At 60.3% G+C, this 19,498-nt stretch overlaps 1 protein-coding gene across 2 annotated transcripts; it reads right to left on the bottom strand.

Moving 5' to 3' along the window:
• Positions 1 to 44: 44 nt before the first annotated feature.
• Positions 45 to 18,181, bottom strand: TMC6 (transmembrane channel like 6). 2 transcript variants are annotated; one of them, XM_065415466.1, is made up of 20 exons: positions 17,957 to 18,181; positions 17,028 to 17,158; positions 15,763 to 15,879; positions 14,878 to 15,036; positions 14,460 to 14,565; positions 14,146 to 14,242; positions 12,895 to 13,149; positions 12,186 to 12,370; positions 11,790 to 11,934; positions 10,670 to 10,825; positions 10,253 to 10,428; positions 9,737 to 9,821; positions 7,628 to 7,725; positions 7,358 to 7,453; positions 5,795 to 5,870; positions 5,320 to 5,453; positions 4,602 to 4,778; positions 3,787 to 3,865; positions 2,835 to 2,913; positions 45 to 369 (listed from the first exon to the last, which is right to left on the bottom strand). In XM_065415466.1, the coding sequence occupies exons 1-19, from the start codon at positions 18,010 to 18,012 to the stop codon at positions 2,842 to 2,844; spliced, it is 2,400 nt and encodes a 799-aa protein (XP_065271538.1). In that variant the 5' UTR covers positions 18,013 to 18,181; the 3' UTR covers positions 45 to 369; positions 2,835 to 2,841. The 2 variants fall into 2 exon arrangements, with proteins under 2 accessions (XP_065271538.1, XP_065271537.1); XM_065415465.1 differs by lacking the exon at positions 45 to 369 and adding an exon at positions 1,434 to 2,057.
• Positions 18,182 to 19,498: the final 1,317 nt, after the last annotated feature.

Below are 19,498 nucleotides of genomic sequence, written 5' to 3'. Positions count from 1 at the left end.
GCCCTGTGTGTTAGGATTGTCAATGCAGGTATTAGAGTTATAAATGTGCTTAGGGTTCAGACTTTATTAAACGCTTGTAACTTGCTGCCTGCATTAATCTCACTTATCCCATGTTATAAGTGAATACTTACGGGTTTGCTCTGTAACTGTAAATCACCAGGCAGGAGAGAAGCATTAACAAACATGAAATACCCATTGCCCAGGAGGTGTTCTCTCCTCCCCAAGGAAAGAAGGTCCATCAACACCAGATGAACCATTGTGGGACATCAGAGGACAAAAGACTTCGTTGATTGCTCCCCGCACCACACGCAATGAAGAGGAGATGTGCCACTGAATTCCTCCCAACCGCTGAACTTGGAACTCCAAGCCCTAAGAAGGAGAAGCTGGATCTTTATGTTGCTTGGACTTTGAGGCGCAAGGATTACTAAGCATAAGCAAAAGATCCCCAGTGCTTGGCTGGGTTAGCCATAAAGAACATACAGAACTTACTTAGTATAGAAGCTGCTATGACTTTTTGAAACTTAAAACTGTAACGTGTGTGTGTGTGTGTGTGTGTGTGTGTGTGTTCCTGCTTTAACCTGGTAAATAACTATTTCCTTTTCCTAGTTAATAAATCTGTAGATAGTTTATTATAGGATTGGCTATAAGTGTTGTCTTTGGTGTAAGATCTAAAGTGCAATTGATCTGGGATAAGTGACTGGTCCTTTGGGACTGGGAGTAACCTGACTATGATGATTTTTGGTGTAAGGGACCATCTATCACTAAGGCAAGCTTGCCTAGGCGACAAGATAGATTGGCGTGCCCAAGGGGACTATCTGTGACTCCATGTTAAGGCTATTTTAGTGCCTGAGGAGTTCACACTTGATACTTGGCTGGTGAAATCTAAGTCTAGAACTCCCAGACAATGTGGGGTTAAGCCCTGGTTCCTAACAGTCTGCCCTGAAGCTGGCACTCATGCTCTTGCCAGGCCCCAGGAAACAAAACCTTACTTGACTGCTCAGCCCTAGCATGCAGTAATAGCTGTGGAGTTTGCTGAGTCCATCCTTTTCTGCCTTGCCTGCCTCTCCAAGGAGCCGTGCTCATCCAGCGAGAAACAAAGGCCGGAGGTAGTTAGTAATTGCCAGATGCCCACGAGCGGTGCCATGGGTGACCACCAAGCTGTTGGGACGGGCTGCTGCCTCACAGCTCGTAACTGTGAAAGCAGATTTTGGAACATCCAGCTCCTTAGGGCAGACTTTCTGGGCAAAGGATTGCAGGGGAAGGAGAAGCCCTGGTCAGTTCAGAGGAGAGGGCTCCTCCCCCACGCCTGCATATCAGTGAATGTTAGAATGAGCTGCCACATGAGCTCCCGCTTTTCACAGCCATGTGGCAGCAAACACTCACCAGCAACCAGCTGGGCCAGTTCCTGAAGAACTTGAAAACAACAAAAGAAATGGCTGTGCCATTCACACTCCTAACTCAACGGGGAGCTTAGAAAGAGGGAGCGTGGTTTTAATAGTAACAAAGCTAACATGTCCCCAGGGGAGGGGCTTCCTGAAAACCACCCAGCCGCTGGGACAGCGAGGTTGGGGTTCGGTGGCTCCGCAGACACCAGCGGAAGGCCCAGCAGCATTAAACATCACACTGTCAGACGAGAGGCAGGTTTGGGCCCTCACTTTTAGAACCCGTTGGCACCAGGTGTGCTTGGCTCCAGCAGTGCCTGGCAGCCTGCGTGGCTTCTGGACCCTGTGCCCCAATGGAAGGCAAGGTCTCGGCAGCCTTCCCCGGAGAGACAGAGTTACAAGCACCAGTACATGGTAGGAGCAGAGGTTTTTGCCCACGGATAACGCGCCAGTGCAGCTGTTGGGCAGGGCCCGGGTGCCAGCACCAACAGGAGACTGTTTTTTTCAGTGACACATCTGCATCTCTCAGCGCAGCCCTGTAAAGTCCGGCAAATCTTCTCTGGCCGTTCAGAAGGGGCTCGGAGAGGCCAGGATCCATTCCCAGCTCCGGTCTCTCCGGGAGACTGCGGCCAGAGAGAAAGTCCTGGTCACACATTCAGCTCTTCCAAGGGGCTCCTACAGCACAAAGGGAGTGCTTCAGTCATTATCATCATCAAATCTCTATGCTCCTATAGCGCCAAAGGCTCCTCGGGTCCTGGCTCCAGGTGTGGGTGCTGCCCAGACACACAGGGAAATGGTCCCTCGCTCCCAGAGCTCACAATCCAGCCTCTCTGCAGACTCTGGTTCCTGCACGCCCCCCTTGCCCCGGGATTGGATGGGGCAACTTGCGCCCTCTGGTGTCCTCGCCGTGGAACAGCAGGGCCGGGGATTGAATGGCCCGGGGGGAAAAGGGTTTCCCAGTGAACGAGGCGTGAGCAGCCATTCCCTGTGGTGGGTGTGGGGCCCGGTCTGCCTTGGTACGAAGTCAGCCGGGAACATTGTACCTATTTGCCTCTGCCATAGGAAGCTGAGGCTGGCGTGCGATGCCCATCTAAGTCCCTGTTGCGGCCCAGCAGCTGTGGTAGAGATTTTGCTCCTCTGCAGTGGAGTGTATCCGGAGACGCTCAGGCAATGCTGACTAGCTCAGGCAATTCCCTGCAGTTTCTGTCGTCCCCCCCCCCCGTCCCCCCCCCCCACGCCCTTTGCTTTGCAGCTCTCGCTGCTACCGGCACAGCCCAGAGCTGTCCTGAGCTCAGCTGGGCGGGGGCAGCGGAAAGGACACCCTGTCACTCACAGAACAAGGCATTGGATGAATCCCCCCAGCATTTCCCTCGTCTCCTTGGAGCATCAACTTCCAGGCGCTTCAGTCCGACTCCTTCCCCAGCCCACCCCCATCCACGCTCTGAGCCTCACCTGGCGCTCAGGGGCGGGTCTCTTGCTTCCCATAAATGCACTGCAGCTTCTGAATGAGAAATACCTTATCCTCCCCTTCCTAGAACAGAAGAGACACCACAGTGAGCAAAGGGGGCAGAACAGGGCCATGGCCCCGGGCAAAACAAGACGCTGCAGTAGGAGAGATGGAGCAACTAACGCTCAGCTGTTATGGCCAAAATCCAGCGGGAGCTGCAGGTGCTCAGTGCTCCTGAGAACAGGCCACTCATTCGGGTGCCTAAATGTGTGTGTAGGTGTCTAACGTTAGGCACCCATTAGAACCCGGCGTTCCTGGATCCCAGACCCATGCTCTGTCCACTAGACTACATCTTGCCCCTCCCATCACCTCCCTGAGCTGTAAGCATGGGGTACAAGGAGCCAGTGCCGAGCCATTGGCTCCTGTGAAATCTATGTCCCCAGTTTTCCTTATGGCTCCACAGCAGATTACCAATAAGTACCACAAATCCTCTCTCCTCATAAGGATGGGCACACTGGGTCAGACCAAAGGTCCATCTAGCCCAGTGTCCTGTCTGCCGACAGTGGCCAGTGCCAGGTGCCCCAGAGGGAATGAACAGAACAGGGAATCACCAAGTGATCCATCCCCTGTCGCTCATTCCCAGCTTCTGGCAAACAGAGGCTAGGGACACCATCCCTGCCCATCCTGGCTAATAGCCATTGATGGACCTATCCTCCATGAACTTACCTAGTTCTTTTTTAACACAGTTATAGTCTTGGCCTCCCCAACATCCTCTCTCCTCACACCTTCGGCTTAAACCTTTGCATGTAAAAGGCACTTCTCTGTGCCACGGTAGGGCCTTCTTTAAGGTACTGGCACAGAAGCCGGCCCAGTTCAGCTGTTCTAGTCCCTGGGTCCCCAGGTCCCGCACATAAGGCAGTAAGAAGCAAGCAGCATGCAGAGGCCCCATGAACTCACATGGGCAATCTGTTCCTTCAGCAGGCGGATGATTCTCCGATGGCCTTTCACCACCTGGATGTGGAGGTAGATCACAGCTCTGCAATGGAAGGACATGAATTGCAGGACTCAGGGTCTGACGCATGCCAGATGCATGGGCTAGTTCACCTGCTATTCTCTCCAAGCCCGGGGGGGGGGGGGACGGGGGGACACACGGACTAGGCTGGCCCCAGCAGCCAGTCAGAGACCTCCTTTCTCACACACCCAACCTCCCCTTCCAAGGAGTTTCTCTGTGCTCAGCCACTTGGTTCACTGCCTCAGGCGCACAGGGCATCAGGAGTGGGACACGCACTCCCCGAGCAGCCCTCCAGCTCCACCCAGTGGCGATGCAATGCGCGTGGTGGTGATGTCAGACTGTACTTCACTACTTCAGTGGGGTGACATGTCTGGCCCCCCTGAGACTCAGATCAGGACCCCTCTAATGCAGAAGAGGCAGCTCCACTGCTTGGTTCAGGGGAGCTGCTCCATTAGCTGCCGGAGCAGCAGCACCCACACCTTCTGCCAGGCTTCCACCCGTGGGACAGTGAGACCGTGGTAAGGAGAAATAACGGCTAGGTTCAAAGGGCCATGCCAAACCCAGTGCAGGACCAGTGCTGCTCTCTGGGCCGAAGCAGGAATGCTCCTGGGTGACACTGTCCTGGCTGACCAGGCAGCTCGAAGTACAAGACTGAACCCCTGGGGAAGTGACGGAGCGGCTATTCTCAGCTACGGGGAGTCCAGCCTTGTGCGTTTGCCTGTAGTTTTCAGGCTTGGATTCTGAATTCAGTCATACTCACAGCAGGACTCCAGACACAAAGAACAGGAAGAAGGTGTTTTCCACCAGGTGCTGGTGTATCCAGGTGAACCAGGTGATGTTTGGGCTGGATTTCTCCAGCTCTTGAATCCAAGTCTTCCCTGACTCGTAGATGGTCTCCTGCGTCTGGAACGGGCCACATGCTCTGGATGGTCTCATTCTGGGCAGACAAAGAGCAGGTGAAAGTCAAATGGCTACTTCCAGCTGCAATTCACTTGCTACCAGAATCACCGCCTGACCTGGGCTTTGAGCCTTCGGGGTGGATTCTAGATGCTACCTGAAGAAACAACACAGACCCGATTTCCATGCCACCTGGGATGGGCAGCCATGTCCCAGGAAAGACGTCCTCGAGCAGGGATTTGATCCCAGGCACCCCCGCCTCCCTGCCCCGCCCCCAGCAGTGCACAGGTGTTTAGAAACCGCAGGGCTGAGTCGGAGGCAGGTGAATCCTCTCTGTGGAAATATTCCCAGGCTGCCTTTATTCGTTCAGTGCTGAAGCACGCAAGGACTTACAGGCAGCTCCGAGACAGGCCCATCCCCGAAGAGCGGACGGGACACAAAGGCCGACTGGGACCAAAGCACTGGGAAGCTGGGGGGGGGGAGAGGGGAGGAGGAGGGAAGAGCAGTCAGACCCCATGGCTGGCTGGCTCCATTCTCTCGGTAGGCTTGGGCGGGTCTCATTACACAAACCATCTACTCACGCCCAGATGGTGTAGGAGAGGAAGATGGCGGCGCCCAGGAATGAGGGGAAGCACAGGAGGGTGATGAAGACTGTGCTCATGTGAGATGCGCGCCACAGCTTGCTGGGAGACTGGCAGTTCTTCATCAGGCTGGTCTGGGGATACAGAGTTAAACCAGCTACGTACTTCTAACCGGAGTGTAACAACCCCCCATCGGCCGGCACACAGGACAGATGCTCTCTGGGCCCGGGGAGTCCCAGGCCACCGCTGCTACTAGAAATGGAGAGGGCGAGAACTGGTGCAGGTGCAGAACACCCGCCTGACCCCTCCCCTCCCTTCCCAGGGAGCTCTCCCCCCTTTCTGGGCAGAGCTGAATATAGAACCGGGCGGGGACCTTCCCGCATTCCAGCCTCTAGATCTCCGGCTCTGGACAGCGTGATTGCTGCTGGGAACAGCAGCTGGGAGCCAAAGGCCAGTGGGCGCGGACAACCGTTACCTTCTTGATGTAGAACAGGAGCAGCAGCTTGAGGATCTGGACGGCTGGGAGGAGGGGGCAAAAGAGAACCCCCAGCCTGAAAGGAAGACGGAAAGATACAGTAAAGTTGTGAGAGCTCGGCTTCCCCCCGCCGCCCCAGAGCCAGTGGCCCAGCCATGGGGCAGCATGGTCATTGCTTTGTTCCCTCCCGCTGCGGGGCTTCCCAAGTGGACAATGGGCAGCTGCAGGGGAACCTCCGGGAGCTCAGTGGGGCAGGAGATGCGCTCTCGTCCAACGGCAGTGGAAGCCCACAAAGCCACAGGCTGATCCGGCCTGCCCGACGACGCGACCTCCACGCCGCACCCACATGGCACGGCCCAGGGGCCTGATCCGGTCTGCCCGACAACGCGGCCCCCCCGCCCCTCCCCCCACACCACACCCAGACTGCACGGCCCAGGGGCCTGCCCGACAACGCGCCCCCCCCCCCCCACGCTGCACCCAGATGGCATGGCCCAGGGGCCCGATCTGGCCTGCCCGACGACGCACCCCCCCCCCGCCGCACCCAGATGGCATGGCCCAGGGGCCCGATCCGGCCTGCCCAACAACGCGACCCCCCCAAGCCGTACCCAGACGGCATGGCCCAGGGGCCCGATCCGGCCTGCCCGACGACATGACCTCCCCGCCGCACCCACATGGCATGGCCCAGGGTCCCAATCTGGCCTGCCCGACAACGTGACCCCCGCTGCACCCACATGGCACGGCCCAGGGTCCCGATCCAGCCTGCCCGAAGACGTGACCCCCCCACGCCGTACCCAGACAGCGCGGCCTTTCCAGGTTCCTTTTCCACACAGTGAGTTTCTAGCCCTTGTGTCTACAGAGAAAATCGGCTACATGTGAGCGGAGTGCGACCGGTGCATGGTGCCTGTGTGGCTCAGACGGGGGAACTCCACTACGAGTCTGGCTGGAGCGTCGGCTCGGACACCCAGTGCCCACATGGGCTGGTTGAGCAGCTGGAGCAGGAAGGGGGCGGGTGTGCAGCCGGAGGCTGGGAACGGGGAATCGCTGCAGGAAGGAGATGCAGGAGGAACAGAGGCGACTCGGAGAGAAAGGAGGACGGCGAGAGAAGAGAAACCGGGATGGCTGGAGTGGGGCTGGACGTGACAAGCACGGAACGAATCACAAATAAGGCCTTGTTGCTACACGATGCCTTGTTCCGCCATTGACACGAGTCCTGCTGCGGATTGCGAGGGAATCGTAATCCTGGCCCCCAGCGCGTGGCCATTCATGCACTCGCCCTCCTTCCACGCACGTTCTGTTCTGCACAGGTTCCTGTCCCGCCCGCAGCCCTGCAGTCGGGCACCGTCCCGCGTGGGGCGTTCTCGCTCCTGGGGGAGCTGCGGGTGCACGCTGCTCTGTGTCTGAGCCCCTGTCTGATGCAGCCAGAAGCACCCGTGTGATTTAGCAGCAGCCAATCGGTTTGTAAAGCTGATCTGCCTCTCCTGGCTCTGGGAAGAGGCTCTAGCTACACGGGGTAATGGGGGTGGGGGGAAGCTGCTGAACCACCGGCAGCAGGAGATGCCTCACCAAGTCAGGGTCTGCCCATAGATCAGCTCCAGCACGTTCCGGGCAATGTCAAACTCAGGCCTCTGCTTCCTCATCAGCTTCTTCTCCAAGATGAGCCTAGAAGACAGAGAGAGACTCTCAGCCGCAGGACACTCAGGCCCTGAACTTTCACTCTAGCAGAGATCCACCTTGCAAGCAAGATGTGCCAATGTCCCAGCAAGCCAGAGCTGCCTCTGCACGGTGGAGCTGGGATGGCCCCACCACCAGGGATGGGCACCGCATGACCGTTACCTCCAGAGCAGCTCCCCGAGGAAAGTGTCCAGGAGCGTGAACACGAAATCCATCACCACAAAGCGGTACAGCTCCTGCCCCACCGACGTCTCCCAGCACTGGGAAAACACAGGCACAGATGGCATCAGGGAAGGAGGTAGAGATGGCTCCCTCCTCCCACCAGCTCTCCTGTGGCCTCCAAGCAAGGTCTGCGAACACCTGCCCTGGGATCTGCTCGACCTGTGGCTCCCTCAACAGTGGGGCACTCCCTCTTGGCGCCCGGCCCGCTAAGGCACTCTTCCCATGGCAACTGGTGGGCTGGCAACATTCTCACTCGCTAGCCAAACCTAGCCACTGAGCATTCAGACCACGGCACTCTGCCTCTTCGAAAGGGGAACTCGGGACCTTTGCTACGCTGCATTGTGCCATCCCCTCCCACGGCAAGGGCAGCAACGGTCACAGAATCGCAGGACTGGCAGGGACCTCGAGAGGTCTCTAGTCCAGTCCCCGGCACTCGTGGCAGGACTAAGTATTATCTAGCCCAGGGGTCTCCAACCTTTTTACGCCCAAGATCACTTTTTAAATTTAAGGGCAACCCAGGATCTACCCCGCCCCTTCCCCGGGGTTCGGGGTGTGTGTGTGCGGGCTCTGGGCTAGGGCCGAGGGGTTTGCAGTGTGGGAGGGGGCTCCGGGCTGAACCTGGGGCAGGGGGTTGGGGTGCAGGAGTGGGTATGGGGTGCTGGCTCTGGGAGGGGGCTCAGGGCTGGGGCAGAGGCTTGGGGTGCAGGAGGGGGTTTGGGGTGCAGGAGGGGGTATGGGGTGCTGGCTCTGGGAGGGGGCTCAGGCCTGGGGGGGTTGGGGTGCAGCCTCCCACTGGGCGGCACTTACCTCGGTCGGCAGCAAGTGAGGCTCCCTGCCTGCCCTGGCCCCAGGCTGCTCCTGGAAGGGGCCAACATGCCCCAGCTGCCCCTGGGGGAAGCGGGAGGCACATGGCTCTGCATGCTGTCCCTCTCTGCAGGCACCAACCCCAAAGCTCCCATTGGCCACAGTTCCCTGTTCCCGGCCAATGGGAGCTGCGGGGAGGGGGTGCTTTCAGGCAGGAGCAGTGCACGGAGACCCCTGCCCCCCTCCCTCCCGGGGCCACGCTGGCTGCTTCCGGGAGAGGCGTGGGGCCAGGGCATGCAGGGAGCTTGCCTTAGCGGCAGCCCTGCTACACCACCAGAGATCACAATCAACTGGGAGAGTCCCCAGGATCGACCAGTCGATCACTATCGACCGGTTGGTGACCACTGACCTAAACCATCCCTGAGAGGCATTTGTCCAACCTGCTCTTAAAAATCTCCAATGATGGAGATTTCACAACCTTCCTGGGCAATTTAGTCCAGTGCTTAACCACCCCGACAGTTAGGAAGTTTTTCCTAATGTCCAACCTAAACCTCCCTTGCTGCAATTTAAGCCTATTGCTTCTTGTCCTATCCTCAGAGGTTAAAGAGAACAATTTTTCTCCCTCGTTCTTTTAACAACCTTTTATGTACTTGAAAATAGTTATGTCCCCCTCAGTCTTCTCTTCTCCAGACTAAACAAACCCAGGTTTTTCAATTTCCCTTCATAGCTCATATTTTCTAGACCTTTAATCATTTTTGTTGCTCTTCTCTGGACTTTCTCCAATTTGTCCACATCTCTCCTGAAATGTAGCACCCAGAACTGGACACAATACTCCAGCTGAGGCCAAATCAGCGCAGAGTAGAGCGGAAGAATTACTGCTCGTGTCTTGCTTACAACACTCCTGCTAATACAGCCCAGAAGGATGTTTGCTTTTTTGGCACAGTGTTACACTGCTGACTCATATTTAGCTTGGGATCTGCTCTGATAATCCGAACCCAGCACAGCAGGGGTGGGAGATTGTCCCAACATCCCTGGGCCACTGGAGAGCTGAAATGAGCGCTCCTCTCTCTGAAGTGTGCAGTCGGGCCATTCAGGAGCTCCGAGTAGCTCTTGTTCCCTCAGCATTCACAAAACCCATTTAACCCTCATTTCTGCACAGCCCATGAGCGTGGGCTGGGTGCTGAGGCCCAGAGCTGCAAGGGCCCAGCTCTCAACAAGCAGAGGTTGCAACCAATTCAGACTGACCTTGTCCTCCGAGGAGTATCCCATCTTCCGACTCAGCCAGTGGTAACACAGCAGGCCCAGGACGACCATCTTCAGAATCAAATTCCTCAAGATGAAAGAGAAAGGGAGAGAGGGACATCAGAGAGCGAGCGATCCCATGCCAGCAAGAGCAGGGCAGGGATGGACAGAGAGCTCCAGTGGGCAAAAGCATGTGAGCTCGCCTGCTCCATTCAGTTGCTCCGAGATCCCAGTGCAGAGTGCCTGGCGGTGGAAGGCACCAGCTGCATTCATCTCCATTGTCCCTCTGGGGCAGTCCCTGGCCAGCCCTGAGGGCAGCCCAGGCCTGCCCCGGAACCCACAGGTGCTAAGGAGAAGGAGGAAGACGGAAGGCCTATGGCTCGCTGAGAGGGGTGCTCAAGCCCAGGTCCTTCAGGGAGTCCCGGGCTCCCAGTGCTGGATTTTTAGCTGTAGCACAGCAGCCAAGAGCAAAAGAAAAACCTGGAGGGAGGGGAGTACGCCCCACCCCCACCGCCCTACCTGCAGATGGCCACGTACACCTCCAGCGCTGGAGACTCCTGCTTCTCCCAGGCTGCCAGCAGGTTATACAGGTACGGCATCACCAGGTTGATCAGAGACACCACCATAGGCAGAACCAGCAGGAGGGCTTCCTGCCAGGCCTCGCTGCTCCCCCTGTCTTGGCTGTCCCGGTGCACCTGGAGAGCAGGTACCAAGGGGATTACTGGCCTGCAGACCACACACAGGCTCCTGAATCACCTGACACTGGACTCTGACTGCACCAGAACATCCCTAGCCTCTCGGGAACAGTGCTACTGCCCATGTCTCAGCAGAGCCCAGCCCAGCGACTCAGTCCCCACCCCGCTAGCCTGGGATGCCCCTCCAGGCAGAGATGACAGCCCCTTCTGAGAGAGGGCCCAGCACAGGGCCAGCACTCACCTTGAGCATGTGTTCGGCGAAGTAATACACTGCGACGACACAGCCTAGGACGGTGCCCACGGACACTGCCCAGGCCAGACTGAGAACCACCATCCTGCCCAGCTTCCTCCACAGGCTCATTGGGCGGGACTTAGACTGCCGCTCTCCTAGCAGCTCCTGCAAAACACCGACGTTACAGACTATCCTGACTGGTACCGATGTTGCCAGGCAGCCTCCAGTGGTTCTGTTCTGACAGGGAGGCCCAGCGTTCGCTGGGAACGGGCTGCAGGTCCGGAGCGGCGAACGCCTCCCCGGGAAGGAGGGAGTGGTGGAATGGATCCGGGAAGCAGCCAAACGGTTCTGCAGAGGGGAAGGACCCAGGGCCTTTGGATGCACCGAGGGAGCTGTTGTCCCAAGGGGCGGAAGAGGGGATTTTCCAACACTAGGGCAGGGGTCGATCCTTGGGGAATGGGCCAGGCCCTGGTGTAACACACCCGTCTTTCAGCTGTGGGGATTCAGGCTCAAATCCCACCTTGGGTCACAAGTGAAAGTGACTTTTGTGGCTTCAATTTAATCCCCAGCTTGCCCAGTCACAAGCCATCACGGTGGTCATTCCTGGCCCAGGAGCAGCCCAGGAGTAAACCAGCAGGGCAGAGAGTGCAGCGCAATAGTGAGGGGCAGGGGCGGCTGTGAGTCTGGGCTGCAGGGCACCGGCAGAGCTGTGAGGGTAAAGTCGGCACAGTTTGGTCCCTAACAGAGGAACCGAATCTATAATATGATCAGTGATATTGTTATAATTGGGGTAGTGCCCACAGGTCCCAATGCACCAGGTCCCACTGAGCCCAGGGGTCCCTGGGGCTAAGTGCTACCTGTACACCAGGAAAAAGAGTTCCTAACTCCAAGTGCTTCCCCGCTCCCTAGACAAGCCAGAACAGGCAGTGTTGCCCCCTGGTTTTAACAGATGGGCACCGAGGCACAAAGATTAAGGGACTTGGCCAAGGTCCCACAGGGAGAATGTGGCAGAGCCAGGAGCCGAACCCACATCTGCCAAGTCTCAGGCCATTGCCTGAACCCTGTGGCCAACCCAGGCCCTGTCTCAATGAGCCTGGAGCCGGGTGGAACTCCTCTGCGCAGCACTCGCCTTCAGCTGTGTCCGGATGTTTTCGTTCTGCAGCCGGACGAAGCGTCTCTGGATCACCTTGTAGTCCCAGGCGCAGAACACTTTGATGGCAAAGTCCCCCGACGTGCTGCCCACGCGGTAACTCTCACCAAAGGATCGGGACATGCTGGAAGGAGGAGCAGCCAGGGAATGGAGATTGCAGAGAGAAGGGAAGGAACGGGGGGCATTTCCAAGCCATCAGTGGGTGCCGTGGGGAGTGTGGGGCTGGGGTAAGTCAAAGGGCAGAGGTCATACAATAGCCCAGACAGGGTGGGCCTTGTGCCCAGAGGTCAGGCGGGGGTGGGGGTAAGGTGTGCAGATGAGGGCGGCTGGGGGAATAATGCAAGGCACAGCCAGCGAGCAGGGAGGGCTCCTTACCTGTACACCAGCAGGATGCATGTAATGAAGAAGGAGACCCCAATGGTGAACACATAGGCCAGCGGCATGTTGTATGGGAGATGGCCTTTGCCAGGCTGGCAGCTCCTGCTGCTGGGGGTGCAGGGGTCGTTCAGGGTGAAGTTACTGTAGTAGCCGTAGTACATCAGAGTCTGAGTGAAGTAGCCCTGCAGGGAGAGGACAGGAATGGGCAGCTGCAGAGCAGGGGGACCCTGCATGGGCTCCCAAGGGAGGTGTAGATCCCCGTCACTGGAGGGTTTTAGGAACAGGCTGGACAAACCCAGGTGGGTCTCGGGTTTCTTGGTCCTGCCTCTCGAGGTCCCTTCCAGCCCGACGTTTCTATGATCTCTGGGCTCCAGGCACCGTGCTGTTCAGCACTGGCAGTGCCACTCCCCTCTCCCGCCCCGCCGATCTCTGGGATCCAGCCCCCGTCCGGGCTAAAGAAATCCTGTGCAGGGTGCGGGCCCCATGCCCCATTGCAGGGAGGGGGGCGCCTTTCTCTGAAGCGCCTGGCACAGGCCATTGCCAGAGGCACCTCGCTCTGGGCTGGAAGCACAGCTCCTGCTGAGGAGGGGGTGCAGATCCAGTCTATGCCTGAACACTGAGCAGGCAGGGCATGGGGCTGGGGGACGCAGACGGAGGGAGCTGGGAGGAGGGTCTCTGAGGTCTCGCCCTCCAGCACAGTACTCACCGCCCCAGTGAGGAGCTCGAGCCCCGTGAAGAGCCTGCTGTTCTCGGCAGCCGGGGGGTACGCAGCCTGCGTGGCTACCACGAAGATCAAGAGAGTCAGGAACAAGAAGACGTTGAACGCGAGAAGCGTCTTGAGGAAGAGGAAGTAGGACAAGACACTGGAGCCGAAGCGGCCGCTGATCTGCTTCAGGGAATGATGCCAGGGCTGGAGGGAGTGGAGGAGGGAGAGGAACCCATCCCAGAGACTCCGGAACCCCTGGAGGGGAACAGAACCCAGGTCAGAAAAGGGGCCAGGGCCACCCGTCTGAGCCAGCCCTGCAGCCCCTCCAACCTCCCCTCTCAGTTGTGGGAATCACTGCAGTGCGCATGCTGCCACCATCTCGCAAGGCCCAACTCTGCCGTGCTCCCCTCTGCTGCTCCGGCCCCTTCGCCTTCCTTCCGCTCGTCTACTCCAGCCAGGGCTTTGCTGAGAGGCCCAGAGGCGCAGACGGGACGGACAGAGATGTACCACGCCTGGCGGCTGTGACTGGAAGAGGTGTGTGTCCTTTCAGCATCACGTCTCAGGACTGGGAGCAGGTGTCCCGTGAGCATCTAGAGCTGTTCAGGCTGCCCTGCTGGAGTCACCGGGGGAAGGGCTGTCACCAGCTGGGGGCCTCTGTGCATCTACCAGAACCGGGGGCCCCCCACCATTCACCACCAGCGCCAGGGCTCAGCCCGGGCAGGTCCTTGCCCAATGCCAGCGACAGCTCCAGGCAGTGAGGACTCAGCGTCACAAGGAGAGAACCCCCAGTGGCATTAACAGAACCTCCCCGGCCAGTGAGCGCTGGGCTAGACCCTTCCCAGCAGAAATCCCCAGCCTTCAGCTTCCCGGGACACACAGGGGGCCAGGCAAGGCAACTGTTCCCACGGACACTGGAGAGTCCCCAGGGCCCCCCTCCCTGGGCGGCTCCACCCAGCTCTGAATTTATCTGAGCTGCTTCATAAACAACTGGGGGGAAATCAGCCACTGTCTCGATTCCCAGTGAGAGACAGGAGTGCAGCAGGGCCTGGCGCGAACCGCAGGACTCTGTCAGGGGCCACAGCCTGGGCGTGGGCAGTGCGGGGAGGGAGAGGCGATCGGGGGCTCCTGTCCTGTAGCATGGGGCCTTTGACTCCGTGAGAGGTAACAGGTTTCTCCAGACAAAAATCTCCTCCGCCCCTCCTGGCCGGTGCTGGCACCTGTGGGGGGGGAGGGAAGGGGGGGCAGACTTACTATGAGGAAGCCGTGTTTGAGTTGGCCACAGCAGGACAAAGGCCTCCTGGTCCTGTCAGGTTTCTTCAGGGTGCTTCTGTATCCACCCAACTCCTGCCTGCAACACACAGTCCCGTCACACCACGGCTCAGACACCACGCGGGAGGGGACAGTTCTGCTCTCGGGGGGCCCCATGCCGCCCGCAGGACACCGGCCTGCTCTATTCACCCCCACGCTCTGAGCCCCCACCCCACCCAGGCTCCTCAGGCCAAAGAGACTCCACTTAGGTGAGGGGCAGAGCTGGCACCTGCTGCTTCCCCTGGCGGGGGACGGACCTGATGCTGCGTTTCTCTGCCAGGCTCACGGGCATCGCCTGCAGCATGTGGCTCCTCTGGCTGCCCGAGAGGCTCTGCAGCTCCTTCACCAGCAGGCTCTGTGTGTCTGTGTGGGGAGGAGAATCGCAGCAAGGATCACGCTGGGCAAAGTGGGGCGCCCTTGGCAGAAGACAGGGAGCCTCCATGCCCATGGGCTGCAGGGACCGGCCCGTTCTCAGCCAAGGGGGGGGAGCAGGGAATGAGACGGGGCAGGAATTCCGCTCCAGACCATCGCCCCAGCTCAGCGTGGCTGCCATCCCGAGCGGGGGCGCTGGACACATTGCCCCCCCAATCCCAAGGGGGGGCACTGGGATGCCTGGCCCTGCAGCCTGCGCAGTGCATGGCACTCCCAGCACCAGCTCCAGCAATAGCGACTCACCTTTCTGCTCTGCGTGGCCGGAGTCCAGCTCCAGGTCGTACTGCCGCAGGCTGGGCCGTGCAGAGCGGGACATCTGGTGCAGCGGCGGCCGGCTGCTCCGGCGGCGAAGCTTGGCTGTGCGGCTGTAGAACTGCGAGATGATGGCTCCTCGGCTGCGCCCTGGAACACACGGCCAGCACGCTGGGTGCGAGCGAACGCGCGCTCTCTGGCGCAGGGAGCTAGCGGGGCCGGGCGATCGGCAGCTGGCCGAGCTCAGGGCAGCCTCTGGAACCGCCAGCTCCCCAGTGACAGGTCTCCTCACGGGCTGCCCCGGGCAGAGCCCCAGGCAGAGGCATCGGGTCCCCCTCCCCACAGCTTTGCTTCCATCTGCCTCATGAAATGCGGATCCCAGCTGGGGGGGTTGGGCTGCTCCGTTTCCTACAGTGGGGGTTGGGGCTGGGTGGGGTTGGTAGTGTTGGGGTGGGGGGCATAGCTTGGCGCAGGCGGGTGCAGGGTGGTGTTGGTGGAGGTCGGGGGGCTGCAGCCTGGGGCGGACAGGCAGGTGATGGTGGGATGGTATTGGGGTGAGGGCAGGGTGGTGTTGAGGTGGGGCTGGGTCGTATTGGTGGGGCAGGGTCAGGGGCACGGTTTGGGGTGGACTGGTATTGAGGCGAGCTTGGGGCGAGCAGGTGGGGGCAGGTTTGGCCCTTGGAGAACCACTGATCTTCCCCGGGGCCGCTCCAGCTGGGTCGGGAGGTACGACCAGCCGGTGCCTGGGCCATGCAGCCATGAGCATGGCCCCCTCAGCCCACTCTCTGTACGGGGATCAGGCCAGGCTGGGGGCGGGCAGCAGGCCCGGAGCCGGGGCTGGGGCTGCATGGCTGGCTTCCCGGGGCTCACGCTCACCGATGGTGCGGCTGGGCATGTTGGCAAGGATCAGCAGCGTGGCTGAAGAGAAATCCGGGTGCTCTCCCCTCGGCTCTGGCTCCTCCCAGGCCTCGGTGCGGCCGGCTGCCAGGTTCTCTGGGAGAAGGGGAGGAAATGCACTGCCTGTCGGGATCAGAGAGGGAATTCCCCGCAGGCTCCCGGGGACGAGCCCTCAGCTCCGTGCCTGGGCTCCCCGTAGGCCGCGCTCAGGCTGCACCCGTTCAGAGCAGAGGCCTGGCCCCGAGATGAGCTGCTGGCCCCTGTGGGGCATCTGCAGTGGCATTGGCCAGAGGCCCCCACAGGGTCTGTCTGTTCCAGCACCTGGCCCGAGCTCCCTGGGCCCCTCCCGACGGCTTGGCGACAGGGCTGCCAACTTTCTAATCGCACAAAAACAAACACCCTACCCCACCCCTTCCCCACGGCCCCGCCCCCTGCCGCGGCCCTGCCCCCCACTCACTACATTCCCCCTCCCTCGGTGGCTCAGTCTCCCCAGCCCTCACTCACTTTCACGGGGCTGGGGCAGGGGGTTGGGGTGCGGGAGGGGGTGAGGGCTCTGACTAGGGGTGTGGGCTCAGGGCTGGGGTTTGGGGTACAGGATGAGGGGTTTGGGGTACAGGAGGGGGCTCAGGGCTGGGGTTGTGGCGTGGGGTTACCTCCGGCGGCTCCTGATCAGCGGCACGGGGGGGTGGGGTGGCAAATTCCTGCCTGTCCTAACTCCACGCTGGGCCCTGGAAGCGGCCAGCAGGTCCGGCTCCTAGACGGGGGAGGGGCCAGGAGGCTCTGCACGCTGCTCTTACCCGCAGACACCGTCTCCAATGGCCAATGGGAGTGCGGAGCCAGTGCTCGGGGCGGGGGCAGCGCATGGAGCCCCGTGGCCCCCCTCCGTCTAGGAGCCGGACCTGCTTCCGGGGCACAGCGCAGAGCGAGGGCAGGTAGGGACTAGCCTGCCTTAGCCGGGCAGCACCGCAGACCAGACTTTTAATGGCCCGGTCAGCTGACCGGAGCCGTCAGGGTCCCTTTTCGACTGGGTGTTCCGGTCGAAAACCGGACACCTGGTCACCCTACTTGGCGAGCGCTTGGAAGATGGAACGTTGTACAAGTAAATGTCAGAAAGAGTCTCGGGAGCACAAACTAGGCTTCGTATCTGAGCTATAACCTGTCCCCTTCTGTAGCACACACAACTTCTTGGGCTGCCAAGCGCCCCCAGATACACCCGTGCACCATGCAGCAGGTCCCTGCTTTACCTCTGCCCCCCAGGGTCAGCTCCTGCAGCTCCAGCTCCTGCTCCAGCTCCCGCTCCTCCATGCTCTGCTCCCGGAGGAGCTGCTGGAAGGAACTGTGCACAGCGCCCTCATCGCACGGGCTCAGATCCAGGCTGTGGGAAACACGGAAGCCAAGATACTCACCATGACTGTAACCCGCTGCCCTTGGGCTCAGGACAGGAAGTGGCCAGGTCACAGGTTTGTAAAGATGCCAGATTCTAGCAGCATCCTCTTGTCAACTCGGCGGGGGCGGCGCTGGGACACAGCACCCCTGGCTGCATCCCAGAAGTACCCAAGGGCCCTGGCCTTGGATGTGACTGGGTTCCAAGGCCTGCGGAGCTGCTACCGCGCAGGGTCACAGAGCCCATGGGGCCACTGCCCCAGAGCAACTCCCAAGGGGGGTCCCACTCACTGCCACCCCAGGACAATTCTGTCTGCACAGGGACGTGCTGCAACAAGCTTCCCGTTTCCCCTCGGTATCCCCAGGGCGGCACGGCCCCCGTCCCATGGGGTGGGCAGACAAGTGCCCCACAACAGAGGCTGCTGCTGCAGCAGCCTCGCTCCACCAGGACACTCTCCTGGCAGGGCCAGCGGGAGCGTCTCAAGGGCCAGGGTGGATGGCTCGGGCTGAGAGGCTCCCTCCCACCCAGACTGGGAGAAGCCTGAGTGCTGCCGTGTTAAGGACACGCTGCGATGGCTGTGTCTGGACAGGTTCCCCAGTGGAGTGGGCAGAGTCCAGGGCCACGCCCCTGGCAGGCAGCAGAGTGGGGCAGCAGGGACTACTGCTGTGGCCCTGAGTTACATAAATGGACCCTAGACACCTCGGTGATGGGCACGTTGGAGGTGCAGGTCTGGACAGACGGAGTGCTCCCCTCCCAGGCAGCAGGGGGGCAAATGGCCATGCAACTCACCTAGCACCGTCCCTGCTCTCCGGAACACCAAGGGTGATGGAGAATGGCTGGGTCATCTCGGGTTCTCAGCCCTCCAGCGGCTCGTCGCCCAGATCCGGACAGCACTGGGGCCTGGAGTTCTCCAAACAACACGCTCTCTCAGCAGCGCCCTCTTATCTTCATCTCCCACTTGTCATTTCTAAACCAGGCCCCACCCCAGAGCGTGAGACATGGGACGCCGGGGCAGAGTACAGCCAGTGGCTCTGGCCGGGCGATTCCCCATCCCATTCGGCCCAGTAAGCAGGGGCTGGCTGCAGTCGGGTCCCGCTGCTGGAGAAGGGTGTGCTAGGCTCTGCCACCTCCCAGGCGAGTCCCACGCGGGCTGTGCTGAGCCAGGCAGCACGGCGCAAAACACAGAGAAGAGGAAGGAAGAGAGGAGGGGACAAAAGCTGCGATTCCGTCACACACCAACCCTGCTGTGCAGATAGTGCAGACGCAGCAAGCTCAGGGGCTGCAGGCCCAGAGCCAGCACATCCTGCCCTAGGGGGGTTATTTTCAGGTGTTTCTAACGTGCCCATCACTGTGGTACCTGGGCACCCACAAAGTTAGGTCGAGCAGTGACTGGGGCTGCCGTGCTCTGTGACTCGCTTGCTGGGTGAGCCAACCCACAGGCTCAGGGCTGCAGGCAAATGGGTTCCAGCCGATGCCCAGGGATTGCCGGGTTCAACAGGATGAGGCCAGTCAAGCTCCGGAGAGATCAGCGGGGCTGAGGCTCCCTCTGCCCACAAGATGCTTCTCTCGGAGAGTCCTACTCACTTGGGAAGCCCCACAGCCCCAGTGGCACTGCCTGTAAGGCAGTCAGCAGGGCCCTGGGACAAGGCCATCAGCAGCGCCTGGGTGCAAGTGGAACTGCTGAGGCAGGCTCTGACCCCGGGAGCTGCTGGGGAGCTCCAAGTGCTGGGCACAGGATAAGCTGTGCCTGGGCCAAGGGCGGCTTTGCTCTGGGTTTGGATTATTAATGCAGCCAGGTGCACACTGGGGTGGCCCCAGGCTCACAGCTCAGCAAGGCAGCGGCTGCTCAGACTCCCCGGCCCCGTCCATCAACGCTGCTACATCCCAGTACAATTCCAGGGTTACACCGGGAGGAGCCGGCGTCCCCCATGGGGAGGATGAAAGTCACGAGGGGGCCCAGGGTCACTAGCCACAGGGATTAACCCCAGCCCCATGTCCACCAGCAAAGGCTGCTCCGTGGCCAGGCCCTGAGCTCAGGCTCAGCACAGCCGCTCACCTAGGGCAGCGTTTTCCAAAGTTCGGCACTGGGTCGTTCTGGTCAGCACTGCTGACCGGGCCGTTAAAAGTCCCACCGGCGGTGCTGCCCGGCTAAGGCAGGCTAGTGCCTACCTGCTCCGACACCGCGCTGCGCCCTGGAAGTGGCCAGCAGCGGGTCTGGCTTCTAGGCAGGGGGGCCACGGGGCTCTGCACGCTGCCCCCGCCCCGAGCACCGGCTCAGGAGCTGAGGGGGTGGTGCCTTCGGGCGAGAGCCACGCGGAGCTGCTTGCGCGC

This window comes from Emys orbicularis, chromosome 13 (assembly GCF_028017835.1).
Source record: "Emys orbicularis isolate rEmyOrb1 chromosome 13, rEmyOrb1.hap1, whole genome shotgun sequence".
Classification (NCBI taxonomy): Eukaryota; Metazoa; Chordata; order Testudines; family Emydidae; genus Emys; species Emys orbicularis.
The sequence above is the reverse complement of the archived record's forward strand: the minus strand, read 5'-3'. Positions and strand labels throughout refer to the sequence as shown.

Excerpts from the sequence above, each read along its gene's own strand:
- TMC6 (XM_065415466.1), bottom strand. The coding sequence starts at position 18,012 with ATGACCCAGCCATTCTCCATCACCCTTGGTGTTCCGGAGAGCAGGGAC. Across the intron at positions 14,566-14,877 it reads CGGCCACGCAGAGCAGAAAG|ACACACAGAGCCTGCTGGTG; the intron begins GTGAGTCGCTAT and ends CTCCCCACACAG. Across the intron at positions 9,822-10,252 it reads GTGTACGTGGCCATCTGCAG|GAATTTGATTCTGAAGATGG; the intron begins GTAGGGCGGTGG and ends TTTCATCTTGAG.